The 13582-nt window shown below is 44.0% G+C and overlaps 1 protein-coding gene across 3 annotated transcripts in view; it reads right to left on the bottom strand.

The window, feature by feature from the left end:
* Positions 1-6089: 6089 nt before the first annotated feature.
* Positions 6090-13582, bottom strand: part of Ripor2 (RHO family interacting cell polarization regulator 2) — a 217532-nt gene continuing 210039 nt past the window's right edge. For all 3 annotated transcript variants that reach the window (XM_076573068.1, XM_076573069.1, XM_042278294.2), the window contains one exon: positions 6090-8056. In XM_076573068.1, the coding sequence (XP_076429183.1) occupies positions 7956-8056 (101 nt within the window). In that variant the 3' untranslated portion in view covers positions 6090-7955. The remainder of the gene's footprint in view (positions 8057-13582) is intronic.

The raw sequence follows: 13582 nt of genomic DNA, 5'->3' as shown, positions 1-13582 counted from the left end.
GCGGAACCTAGGGCACTGCCCCGCAACACGGTAGAACCAGAACGCGGGAACCAGAACCGATACATGCTGAGGTTCCTGGGCCTGGCATTCAAGGCCCTTTAGGACTAGAACAAAAACAAGTCGCGCTTGTGGGGGCGCAAACCGTCGAGTTAAGCGGTTTCCCCGAACAAGAGCTCATGCCTGTCTTTGCTCCCTGTCTTGTGCTGGGCTCACTGGGATTCTTGGACTCCCACCCTACCTGCTAAGTGGCTTCTCCTGGAACTGGCTTCAGCTATCTCTAGGCTGCGGTATTTGTTTTTCTTTACATTGGAGACTTAACCTGTTTGGATGACAAAGATGAAGCAAGAGAACCGTCTGTCACCCCACATCGTAGCTACCCATCTGTCTGTGCCCATGTATTCTCTTGTGCCCGTGGGTGTCCTGTTTGTGGACATTTCAACTAACTTCTCCCAACCCCCTAAAAGATACTACTCTTCAATTCTTCCCCCGTCTTAGTACATTTTCCAAGGCGACTGGATCCTAGCACACAAGCACCTGGGCTTCATTGAAAAACAAGCAACCAGTCGGGCAGTGGTGGCGCACACCTTTAATCCCAGCACTTGGAAGGCAGAGGCAGGTGGATTCTCTGAGTTCGAGGCCAGCCTGGTTTACAGAGCTAGTTCCAGGACAGCTAGGGCTGTTACACAGAGAAACCCTGTCTCAATCCCCCCCCGCCCCACAAAACCCCAAACCAACCAACCAACCAGACAAACAAACAAACAAACAAACAAAAATCTCTCAGCTAAATGTGGCATATACCTATCATTTGAGCATTTGGAAAGCTGGAGGCTTTTGAATTTGAAGCTAACCTGGGCTATATAGCAAGACCCTGTCTTAAAAAACCAAAACAAATAACTCTACGATTCTATGTATAGGCCAGCTAAGTCAATACCCTGGCTTTAAATGACTTCTGTATTCTGAACACACTCAGTTTTATATGCTTGGGTTGTTTTCAGACAGGTTGTTGCGCTTTTGCCTAGAATCACCTTAACTCCTGAGCTCAAGTGATTCGCCTTTGTCAGCCTCTCACAAGTGCAGGCCGCTGCATCAGGATCATACAAGGAAATGCTCCCTCACCTCTAGTACACGCATGCACGCACGCACGCACATATTTTGAGACAAGGTCTCATATAGTTCGGTCTGTCTCATTCACTGTCTTTGCAATATATATTTCTTTTCTTTTCTTTTTTTTTTAAAAAGATTTATTTATTTATTATGTATACAGAAGAGGGCGCCGGATCTCATTACAGATGGTTGTGAGCCACCATGTGGTTGCTGGGACTTGAACTCAGGACCTCTGGAGGAGCAGTCGGTGCTCTTAACCTCTGAGCCATCTCTCCAGCCCCCAACAATATATATTTCAAAGACTTAGTTTTCTTTTAGTTACCTGTATGTGTGTAGGTGTGGGGTGAGGGTTACATGTGTGTGCAGGTACCTGTAGAGGCCAGAGTCATTGGATCCCAGAGGTACTGGGCCAGAGGATGATGTTGGGACTCTTCAGCCAATCCCCATCTAATTTTTTTGTTTGTTTTTCGAGACAGGGTTTCTCTGTGTAGCTTTGTGCCTTTCCTGGAACTCACTTGGTGGCCCAGGCTGGCCTCAAACTCACAGAGATCTGCCTGGCTCTGCCTCCCAAGTGCTGGGATTAAAGGCGTGTGCCACCACCGCCCGGCTCCCATCTAATTTTTTAAAGATGAATTTGTTTTATGTATATAACTGTTTTGCCAGTATGTATGTCTGTACACCATGGGTGTGCCTGGTGCCCTTGGAAGTCAAAAGAGGGCATTGGATTCTCTGGAGTTATGGATGATTGTGAGCTGCCATGTGGGTTCTATGAATTGAATCCAGGTCCTCTGTAAGAACAAGGAGTGCTCTTAACCACTGAGCTGTCTCTCCAGCCCCTAAAGATTGTGTGTGTGTGTGGTTTTTTTTTTTAAACACTCTGTAGGCACCCACAGGTGCATGCACATAAATTCCACCCCACACCCACACACATAATTAAAAGTTAACTAAGTCTTTGAAGCATATACTGCAAAAATAGTGACTTTGAAGCAGACTGAGCTATATGAGACCTCGTCTTAAAAAACAAAACAAAGTCAGGTTCACCTTCGTTTCAGTTTCACACTGGCATGAGGAGATAATCCTCCATTTCATACTGGCATGAGAAACGCATATTAATTGAATTTTATATAGATTCCCTTTTTTAAATCAATGGCTCTTTTGTGCTTTTTTATTGTGAATATTCAGTGGGACCAACCAATGCAAACACATTTATGATTGTATACGAATCCTTGCCAGCACATGAAGATAAACTGGAGTTTGTGTATATAGGCATTGTGTGTTCGTGCACAATAATCATTACATGTATATTGTGGGATGCTAATTTAAATGATTAAATTATAAACTGTATTTATCAGATGGGTGGAAGATTGAACTTTTCCAATGGTGATGCTGCTGGATGTGTAGTGTGCAGTGCCCTGCGCTTTTCTTACAAGGCTACATGTTTCTGCCTAATAGATTTGCTACTGCTGATGGAGACAGCACGTCACTTGCAGAGACCTATTTTTGTATCATGGTAGGAGTTTTGAAGTTTCCTGGGGTATTTTGTCAAGCACTGAAATAAAAATGACTTCACCGTTTTCAAAAAATAAAAAAATAAATAAATAAAAATAAAACAAAAAAACAAAAACACAGCCGGGCGGTGGTGGTGCACGCCTTTAATCCCAGCACTCGGGAGGCAGAGGCAGGCAGATCTCTGTGAGTTCAAGGCCAGCCTGGACTACAGAGTGAGTTCCAGGAAAGGTGCAAAGCTACACAGAGAAACCCTGTCTCGGAAAACAAACAAAAAAACAAAAACAAAAAACAAACCCAAAACAAACAACAACAAAACCCCACGAAACAAACAACCCCAAACCCATTCTACGTCTGTTGATGGGGGTAAGTGGCAGTGGCTTACAAGGGTGTGTCCTTGTGTAACTGATCCTGATGCAGTTCGGTGTGTGCAGTTCGGTGGATATGTGTTTGGCTGTGTGTATGTGTGTGTCCACATAGGAGTATGAGTGCTTTTGAAGGCTAGAAGAGGACACTGGATTCCCCTGGCCCTAGAATTTACAGGTGATTGTGAGCTGCTTGACTTGGGTGCTGGGAATCGAACTAGGGTCCTCTGGAAGCCAGTATGTTCTCTTAACTGCCGAGTCATCTCTACAGCTCAACTCCTGAGACCTTTGTGGGGCGTTTACCCACCAACCCCACAGCTCCCCAGAGTTTTCTTGAGTGCGAGCAGCAGGAAATATTAGATAGAAGGATTTATAGCGGAGAATATTGCGGAGATAAACAGATAGAAAATAAAAGATAGCCTCGAGAGGGCCTGGAACCTTTTCCAATGGGCCCTGACTGTCTCTGCCCCAGGGTTTTTAGAGACGCCAAGGGGTGAAGCAAAAGACCTCCTTCCCCAGCACAGCCAAGTGCAGACCATCTCAGACACCTGCACTCAGGCCCGTGGTCCTGATCATCTATGTGGACCTGCTGGGTAAAGCCACGAGGAACCCGAGAACGGGCTCCCGCAGACCTTGATTTTACTGTCTCAGTCCACCAAGTACTGTGATTATGCTCTGTTGCTCAGTCGTGTGTGTGTGTGTGTGTGTGTGTGTGTGTGTGTGTGTGTGTGTGTGTGTGTGTAGTTTGTATGTTGAGACAATCTCATTCTGTAGCCTTGGATGTCCTGGGACTTGCTATGCAGACCAGGCAGGCCTTGAACACATAGAGATCTGCTTGTCCACTTGCCTCAACCTCCCTCAATTTTACGTTTTTGTTTTTTGTTTTTTTTGGTTTTTCCGAGACAGGGTTTCTCTGTGTAGCTTTGAGTCTTTCCTGGATCTCGCTCAGTTGACCAGGCTGGCCTCGAACTCATAGAGATCCACCTGCCTCTGCCTCCTGAGTGCTGGGATTAAAGGCGTGCGCCACCACCGCCCGGCTCTTAGTTCTATTTTCAAAACATATCCCATACATCAGAAAATTCTCTCACTGTGTACTTCAGTTACATGAACTTGTAAAAGTAAGGATGTAAAGAGCACAGAAAATTCAAAACAAAACATGGTGCCTTTTCAAGGCCTTGTATTTCTTGCCTCTGGAATATTTCTTTTAAAAATTTATTTTTATTTTATGTGTAGGGGTGTCTGCAGAATGTGTGTGCCTGGTACCCACAGAGGTCAGAAGAGGACATTAGACACTTGTGAGCTGCTATGAGGGCACTGGGAATTGAACCCAGGTCCTCTGGAAGAGCAGTGGGACTCTTAGCCACTGAGCCATCTCTCCAGCCCCCTGGAATATTCTTTCCAGAGACAATCTACATGATTTCTCTGTCCAGTTCAGACTAGATAGTTACAGCTACAATCTTCTCATATCTTAGCTAGAACATATTAGTACTAGAGTCAGAATCTTTAAGATAAAATAGCTATTGGAATAATCTCAGTAATTTGCCCTTTACCCATGTTCTGGACATTTCTGGACATTTAGCATGTCATTCTTGTTTGATGTTCTTGCTGGTTGTAGTTCCATTTTTGTTTATGTTATTACCCTTTGTTTCTCCTTGACAATGCTTGATAATCATTCTTATTGTATATAGTTTGCATTAAGTTTAGAACCTTCTTATTTAGACAAAAAGGGGAAATGTAGTGGTATTTGCTCTGCCCATGACCTTGGGCTATAGGGCTGGAAGGAGGTGGTGCTTCCTGCCATTGTAGGTGACCTCTTATAAGGAAAGGGAGATGGGTCACATGCCCCTTCTCCCTGCTGCTTGTGAGATGGATTCACTCCCGGGTCAGATCAGAGGATGACTTTAGCTGTCTACTCTGCTCTGTATTTGTGAGTGTATTTCCTCAAATTATATCTCTTTTTTTTTTGGTTTTTTGAGACAAGGTTTCTCTGTGTAGTTTTGGTGCCTGTCCTGGAACTCACTCTATAGCCCAGGCTGGCCTCGAACTCACAGAGATCTACCTGCCTCTGCCTCCTGAGTGCTGGCATTAAAGCCGTGCACCACCATCGCCTAGCCTCAATTTATATCTTTTTTTTTTTTTTTTTTAGTTTTTCGAGACAGGGTTTCTCTGTGTAGCTTTGCACCTTTCCTGAATATCGCTCAGTTGACCAGGCTGGCCTCAAACTCACAGAGATCCACCTGGCTCTGCCTCCAGAGTGCTGGGATTAAAGGCATGCACCACCATCGCCCAGCTTCAATTTATACCTTAATAGATCCCTATTACCCATTAAATAGACTCACGTGGACTGATCTTAATACACATCTGGTGCCCAGTCCCTGGCTGACAGGCCAGTCCTGGCAACTATGCAGGAGGTGCTATTGAGTATGTGAGAAGTTAGAGGAGCTGGGTTTTCAGCTCCTTGTATGTGTTCCTCCCTTGCTATGACAACACATCTGAGGTGAACAGTTTACAAGGAGGAAATGCTTCCTCGCAGTTGGAGAGGCTAAGTCTGCAGTCCGCTGGGTCAGCAGGCTCGCTTGCCTTTAGTGTTTTTGAGACAGGGTCTCTTTACATAGTCCTGACTGTCCTGGAACTCACTGTGCAGCCCAGGCACTCACTCTGTAGACCAGGCTGGCCTCGAACCCAGACATCTGCCTGCCTCTGCCTCCCGAGTGCTGGGAAGATGTTTTAAACAGTGGCTTTCCTCCTGTGTACTCTAGTCTACTACTTACCTCAGGATACAGAATTCCCCTGGGATTTTCACTGCAAGATAATAAACTCAAGCGGACAGTGAGGAGTAGGGTATTGTATAAATACTAAGCCAAGAAGGGGATGTGGAAAACAGCTAAGGACCGTGAGATGGCTCAGTGAGTACAGGTCCTTGCTGGGCAAGCCTGACGAGCTGAGCTCGATTCTGGGAACCTATGTAGAGGTGGAAGGAGAGAATGAACACTACAGGGGTGTCCTCTGACCTCCACGGGTGCGCCATGGCATGCATGCCCCAACATGCCACAGTATACACACACATAATGATAGATAAAAAATTAGAACTATAGATCGGATTCTACATTAGACTAGTAATTAAAAATAATTTTTATTTTGACTTACATGATGGGAAGAGTGATGAATACAAATACCACAAAATGAAAAGCACTTCCCCAACTAAAACTAAAACACAGACGTGAATACAAAAGCCGTGAAATTAATTGTCCATGCAATAGTCAAAAAGTTCCAAATCTCAAACAAACCAAACAAAGTCCCTGGAATAGCTGTAATTTGACTTTCTATAAAAGAGACATTTCAACCAGTTAACAAAGAGTATAGCCTATACATACTATAACTGTACAGTGTACCTTTAAAATGAGGGATATATGCATATGTATAACATTTACAAATATACAAATATGTACAGTGGAACTTCACAGTTGAAAGAATATGTTGCCAGAAACCTGGCAAACAAATTTCACTTTAAAATGAAATGAACCCTTTTAAAGGCTTGCTAAAGTGTAAATATTGAACCTAATATCTAATTGGTATTTTATACAAACACATTGAGAATACAGTTCAAATTGCACTCATACATCCTGTTGTCACGACTCGGCATACCCACCCCTTCAGCAAATGGCTGAATCTCCACGCCGGTTCTGAGTTGCTGTTGAAACTGTGAGGTGGTTTCTATCTCTCAAGGCCAGGCGCTTCCTAGTCTCATGGCCAATTTTATAGAAGCAGGGACCACTTTCAGTACCCCGCTATTCTACCTGGTTAGGACTCATCCAAAGCCCAGGTTCCCACCTGAAGGAACATCTTTCTGAACCTACAACTTTGGGGTTTGTATTTGTCTTAGGAGAAAAAAAAATATTATATGGGACCAGGCCTAGTGGCTTGTGCCTGAGCCCAGCTCTGGAGGCAGAGGCTGGGGAACTGTTGCAAGTTCAAGGTCAGGCTGTTCTATATATCGAGTTCCAGGCCAGTCGGGACTGCAACAGGGAAACTCTATCTCAAGATAAAACAAAAACCAAACAACAATAAAAAACCAGGAGTGATAAAGATGGTTTTTGTTAAAGAACAAAAGCCTCTAAGCATCAAGGTTTTCATTTACTTTTAATAGTATAGGTCCAATCTTAAGCAGTGTTTTTCAATTAATCTTTTAAACTGTGTGGGTAGATGATATGGAAATTCTCAGGATGGAAAAATGAAACAAGTAGTAGGAACTATAAAAAATTAAGATATAAAATATAAAACTTAGGATCCCCACCCCCATAGCTTCCTGCATCAGGTTGCCCTGGGGACTCCTTAGGTAGCTGGAGATGACCTTGAACTTGTGATCCTACTTCCTCCACTTTCTGAGCACCGAGCTTACACGAGCGGCACACCCAGCCTCTGCAGAGCTGGAGATGAACCCAAGCTTCGTGCACGCTGGGCAAGCACCCTACCAGGGGAGCTCCAGCCTCAGCTCCGAAACCCAGTCTCTTATAATTGATCGTTTGGTCAGGTTCTCTAAGAAAACCTTCATTTGAAGAACTTCCTTTTTGTGCTCTGTTTTTAAAGTAGAAGTAGGTAGCTAAAGGACCACTCAACCTGGAGACCACAGCAGGAAAGCGACAAGGCATATGATACTTATCCAAACGGTGCACGAACGCTTACAGATGAACTTCCACACGGGTACAAAAATGGCTATTTTCAAATTCCACAGTAAAGTAAGACGGACGCTGAAGTGCTGTGAGACACAACTATGATGTGGTCTGGTGAGTTACACACAGCCCCGTTGTGGGGGCCAAGGAAAAGTAGATGGTACAGCGCAGCTGGACTTTGAGATCCCTATACCGGCACCAGCAGCAGCAGCGCTCTGCAAGCTCCAGGGTCTGTCTGGCCACACCACAGCACCCTCGTGATGCCAGGGCCAGGCATCAGGACAGCAGTCAGGCAGTGCTGAAGTGAAATTTAAAAGGCCGTGGCAACTTCGGTTCCGTGACGACCTCCGACTTTAACACAGTCTCGTGGGAATTTGTCTAACTGTTCATATGCCAGCCGTCCATCTTCTCCTGGACAGGGAACATTAAACATGAATACCACTTAGAATTTAACTTCGTTAATGCATCACACAGGATAACATGGTGGAGCCATGCTATTGGTACACTTTTTTCACAGTTCCTGGGGATTGGACCCAGGGCCTCATGCATATTAGACCAAGCACTTTCCCACGGAACTACACCCTCAGCCTTGTAGTGCTGCCTTAGCTAGTTACGATGATAAGAAAAAGTTGTTTTGTTTTTCTTAATTGTGTTATAGATTTCTAGGCAATGCTTAGAACAACCAGGAACTTTTGAGTTAATGTTAAGAGACCAGATGAACGGCAAGGCACAAAACAAAGCCCAAGCCCTGGCTATCTGCTGCCAACTGCACATGACAGATTGGTTTTCGTTTAGTGCATTAGTGATTTCAGTAAGTCTTATCCATGACCTCAGTGTATTGAATCTCTATGTAACTTGAGAACATTCTATATTAATTTAGTTACATTATATCATATATATGCATCATTATACATCATATCATTATGTACATCTACATGACTGATGGTAAAAGTTAATTTTTAGCCAGGCAGTGGTAGTGCACGCCTTTAATCTCAGCACTCAGGAGGCAGAGGCAGGCGGATCTCTGTGAGTTCAAGGCCAGCCTGGGCTACAGAGTGAGTTCCAGGACAGGCTCCAAAGCTACACAGAGAAACCCTGTCTCGAAAAACAAACAAACAAAAAAACCAACAACCCCCCCCCCAAAACAAAACAAAAAGTTAATTTTTAAAAGTTAGGCTTTCAAGTTTTAGCTAAAAGTTAGTCTTTACTCTTGTGGTGGTTTGTGCTGCAAGCTGCAGGAAAATGTAATGGAATCCAGCTATTATCACAAAAGCTACCACTTGGAAAGGACTTTTGTGAAGGTCAAGCCGTGGCTTAAGGAGCCTGGGTGATATTTTAGCTTTTGTATATCTATTAGCCGATTTCTGCAATGTTTTTCTTGTATGCTATATATGCTTCCAAGAACTCTTAACAGTATATTTTATCTGAAATACCTATCAAGCATCCAAGGTCAATGATCTCCTGAATTAAGGTAAATTAAGCTCAGACCCTCCATTCTTATACAGCCTTAGTGGTATTTATACTAACATAGAGTCCTAACATTTACCTAACCACCTCTAGGAATGTAGTTTGAACACATAAATTCCCCCTTTTTTTAATATATATTAACTGATTTTAGCTCTTAGTTGACCTCCTCCTTTACCATTCCCCTTTTGGGTTGTAAAAGAAAGCCTGACGGTCAGTGCCTGAGGAAAACTCTTGTCTGCCTTTATGACCCTGTAAGAATTCAAGCCTGGTGACCTTGCTTTAGCTAGAGCACTGCTATTGCGTGGGTATAGAACTGTAAATCTCAGAGACTGAGGAGGATTTTGACTGGAGAACTAGATGGAAGGTGAGGAAGAGAGCCAGAGGGGGAAGAACGAGATGAGAAAGACCAAGATGGGGCAGAACTAAGATGAGAAAATTAAGATAGAACTTAGAGGGGACAGCAGAAAAAGGTAGAGAGAAATCAGGCAAGAAAGGAGCTGGGCATGAGAACAGAAGCTGTGTAAATAGAATTTTATCCTAGAGGAATAAAGTAGACAGATGAAAGAGCTCAGTGTACTTAGATTCTTTTTCCCAAAAATCGTTCACACCATTTGTAGCTTCTCTTCTGGGTTCCTGGGAAGAAGATTATTAAGGCTGGACCATAATAATTTCCAATAAGTTTGAGTGTAATTGGCTCCATTAGCTCACAGGGAATGGCACTACTAGGTGTGGCTTTGTTGAAGTAGATGTGGTCTTGTTGGAGGAAGTGTGTCAGTGTGGAGGCAGGCTTTGAGGTCTCATATATGCTCAAGCCATGCCCAGTATCTCAGTTCACTTCCTGTTGCCTTTGGACCAAGATGTAGAACTCTCAGCTCCTTCTCCAGCACCATGTCTCACCATACTCCCAGCTGCTGTGCCCCCTGCCATGATGATAATGGACTAAATCTCTGAAACTATAAGCCGCCACCTCAGTTAAATGTTTTCCTTTATAAGAGTTGCCATGATCATGGTGTCTCTTGACAGCAATTGAAACCCTAACTAAGACAGTCCCCTAAACACACAGTGCTCCTCCAGGCAATGGCTCATTCAGTCTTGTTTATAGCCACATCTTTTATTTACTCATTATGCATGTGGGTGCTCGTGTAATACCACATGTGTGTGGAGGTCAGAGACAACATCCTGGAGTCAGGTCTCTTCTTCCACTCGGAGACAAGATCCCTCTTGTGTCTGCTGCACTCCATACTCCACACTCGCTGGTCCTTGAGCTTCTGAGTGATCCTCTTCCTCCACCTCCCATCTCACTGTAGGGATGCTGTGATTACAGATGTGTGTGCCTCTAGCTTTTTAATTGGGTTCTGAGGACTAAACTCATGTTGTCAGACGTGTGCAGCTAGCATTTTACCTACTGAGCCATCCCGCAGGCCCTCACAGCAACATCTTATATAGCTAACATTTTGAAAATAAAATTTGTTACTGTTAAAAAAACTGATTAAAGTATAGGGATATGAGGGCTGGGGATGAGCCAGGGATAATGTTCATATTACAGAATGAGTCAAAAGACTGCCTTGGTGCTGGGCAGTAGTGGCGCACGCCTTTAATCCCAGCACTCGGGAGGCAGAGCCAGGCGGATCTCTGTGAGTTCGAGGCCAGCCTGGTCTACAGAGCGAGATCCAGGAAAGGCACAAAGCTGCACAGAGAAACCCTATCTCAAAAAAAAAAAAAAAAAAAAAAAAAAAAGGGCTGGAGAGATGGCTCAGAGGTTAAGAGCACTGACTGCTCTTCCAGAAGTCCTGAGTTCAATTCCCAGCGCCCATATGGTGGCTCACAACCATCTGTAATGAGATCTGGTGCTCTCTTCTGTATACATAATAAATAAATAATCTTAAAAAAAAAAAGACTGCCTTGGCTATGTTGAGGCGTTGTCATAAGAAAATAAATAAAAGACAGATGTGGCAGTGCAGGCCTGTAAGCCTACCTACACAAGAACCAGAGGCAGGAGGATCACTACCAGTTCAAGCAAAACCTGGACAACTTAGTGAAATCCTGTCTCAGAATAAAATATTTTAAAGGGGGATGTTTTATCTAGCCCAGTTGTAGGGTACTTGCCTAGCAAGCAGGAGACCATGGTTGAATCCCTAGTTCTCTTAAAAAAAAATAATAATTAGTTGGCCTAGCACAGTATCTTAGAACAATAAATATGCAACGCTCTCTTGGGTGAGAGGAGAAAATGAAGCATAGAGACAGACAGGATGCAGCTTTCTTAGTGAGACAAAGTGTGACTTAATCAGCTGTGCACTAGAACTCTGTGTGAGGGACAGAGGTTAACAAAACATTGGGAATATACTGATGCGAGTGGTTTGGGAGAAGGACAGATCTTCAAATAGAGTGGAAGTTCTCTGTGAATGCCACCCAGAGCACGGTAAGCATCTGTAATCCAAAAATCCAAATCCAAATGCTTCAGTGTCCAAATCTGTGAGCACTGTTAGGACTCCACAAGTGGGAGCCCTTGGACATGATAGGTTGTAGTCAAATGTATGTGAATTTAAAATGTTACATAAACTTGCCTTTAAGGTAGGCATAACAATATATATATATATATATATCACATAGTTTTCCTCTTTAAACTTGGACTTCACTCCTAAGATATCTCATGTATATGCAAATATCCCAAGTTAAAAATAAAAGGCAACGAATCTGAAACATTCTTGGTCAAATCATTTGGGATGAGGGATGTTCAGCGCTTATTGTTAGAGTGCTGGCAACCCTAGCTGGCCCTCAGGACGTCTTGCTAATACTTAGCTGTCCGTGAGCTTTGCTCTCAAGTGTCAGTTGTTTGCTAGCCTTGAGATACAGGCAGAGCTTTGGAGGGCAATCTGGATTTGGGGAGTCATAGGCCCCACTGGCTCGTCTGGCATAGCCAAGGCCATGGGTAAAGATATTGGCCATCAAGCTTGGTGACTTGAGTTTAATCCTTTTGATTTACATACTGGAAAGACCTTCACATAGGTGTCCTGACAGGATGCCCCAACACATACACACTCTCACATACAAAATAAACAAATCAATGTTAAAAAAGAGGGTCTCTCAGACAGCGAAGGTTACAAGGTTGAAGTGAGTCCACACCAGTTGGTGAGGAGCTGTTGCTTGGTGTTCTCCATGCTCACTCATCATGACGCAAGCCCTCGGCCACACGGTGCCTTACCTATTGCCATGGGGAATACTGGAACACCGTATGCATTTAGGCTCGTGTGTGAACAAAGTGCTCCACTATCTGTGCCTCAGGTCAAGGAAGAGTCACAACACTGGGTTCGGGGGTGGGGTCTTCCAACTCTACTGTATATTATAACCACCCAGAAGGCCCTAAAATCCTAGGGCGGGGCAACCTGAAGACCTCGGGGCGCAGAGGCGCAGTGGAGACTTGGCGTGCAGTAAGTGGAGAAGCCTGAACCCTGCGGGTGAGGCCTGGGTGGTGTGAGCAGCATGGAAAGGCTGGTGGTGAAGCAGATGTGGGACCATTCTTGGGGATGTAACAGGGAGGGCACAGGCCACGGGATACCCCTCCTCGGTTTACCACGGAGAGAGAGACGTCGGGTGCGCTTTCCAAATATCTGGCTATTGTTTATTTTTTTAAACCTTCATTGTTATTTCAGAACCTTGAGGGATAAAAGACTTTAAGCCACTAATACCCTGGGTACGTTTTTAGAGAATTAAATAATTTCTATATCTAAAACAGCCTTACAGAATAACTATTTTATCCTTTAAGCAAATACAAGCTAAGCTTCCTCTCAAATAATGGTGTATTCAACAGCAGCTCCAATTCTTATTAATCCCATACCTGTAAGAAAGAAGGTCTCAAAATAAATGGGATTTTCATGGTGGTTATAATAACCATGAGTCTTCTTTACATGATTAAGATGTATTGTCAAACCAGTGTGGCTTTTTTCCTGGAGACATTGAAAGGATTAGGCTTAAAGACTTTTAGAGGAGCACTTTTAGACTTTAGAGTATGTGACCACAGTAAAGTTTTCTATAGCTCTCTCTTTCTCTCTCTCTCTCCCTCCCTCTTCCTCCTCCTCTCTGTGTGTATATGGGTAGCCCACACTGGCTTGGAACTCTGTGTGTAGTCCAGGCTAGCCCCAAACTTGTGGCAAGCCTCCTGCCTAAACCTCTGAAGTGCTTGGATTACAAGTGTGAGCTAGCAGCAGCAATTGTCCATTTTATTCGGCATTAGGAAAGGTTTTCTTGACGGCTGCTGATGGTGGGTGGCTCAGTTGGCAGAGTACTGGCCTAACAGGCACAAAATCCTGGATTTGATCATCAGCACCAAATAAATCCGAGGTTGTGTCACAGACCTGTAATGCTGGCTCTTGGGAGTTGAGGCAGGAGGATCAGAAGTTCAAGGTCATTTTTAGGGTACATAGTGAGTTCAAGGCTGCTCTGGGACATGTGAGACCTTGTCTTTAAAAAAAA

The sequence above is a fragment of the Peromyscus maniculatus genome, chromosome 5 (assembly GCF_049852395.1).
Source record: "Peromyscus maniculatus bairdii isolate BWxNUB_F1_BW_parent chromosome 5, HU_Pman_BW_mat_3.1, whole genome shotgun sequence".
Taxonomy (NCBI): domain Eukaryota; kingdom Metazoa; phylum Chordata; class Mammalia; order Rodentia; family Cricetidae; genus Peromyscus; species Peromyscus maniculatus.
Note: the sequence above shows the minus strand (reverse complement) of the source record. Positions and strands in the feature narration are given on the sequence as shown.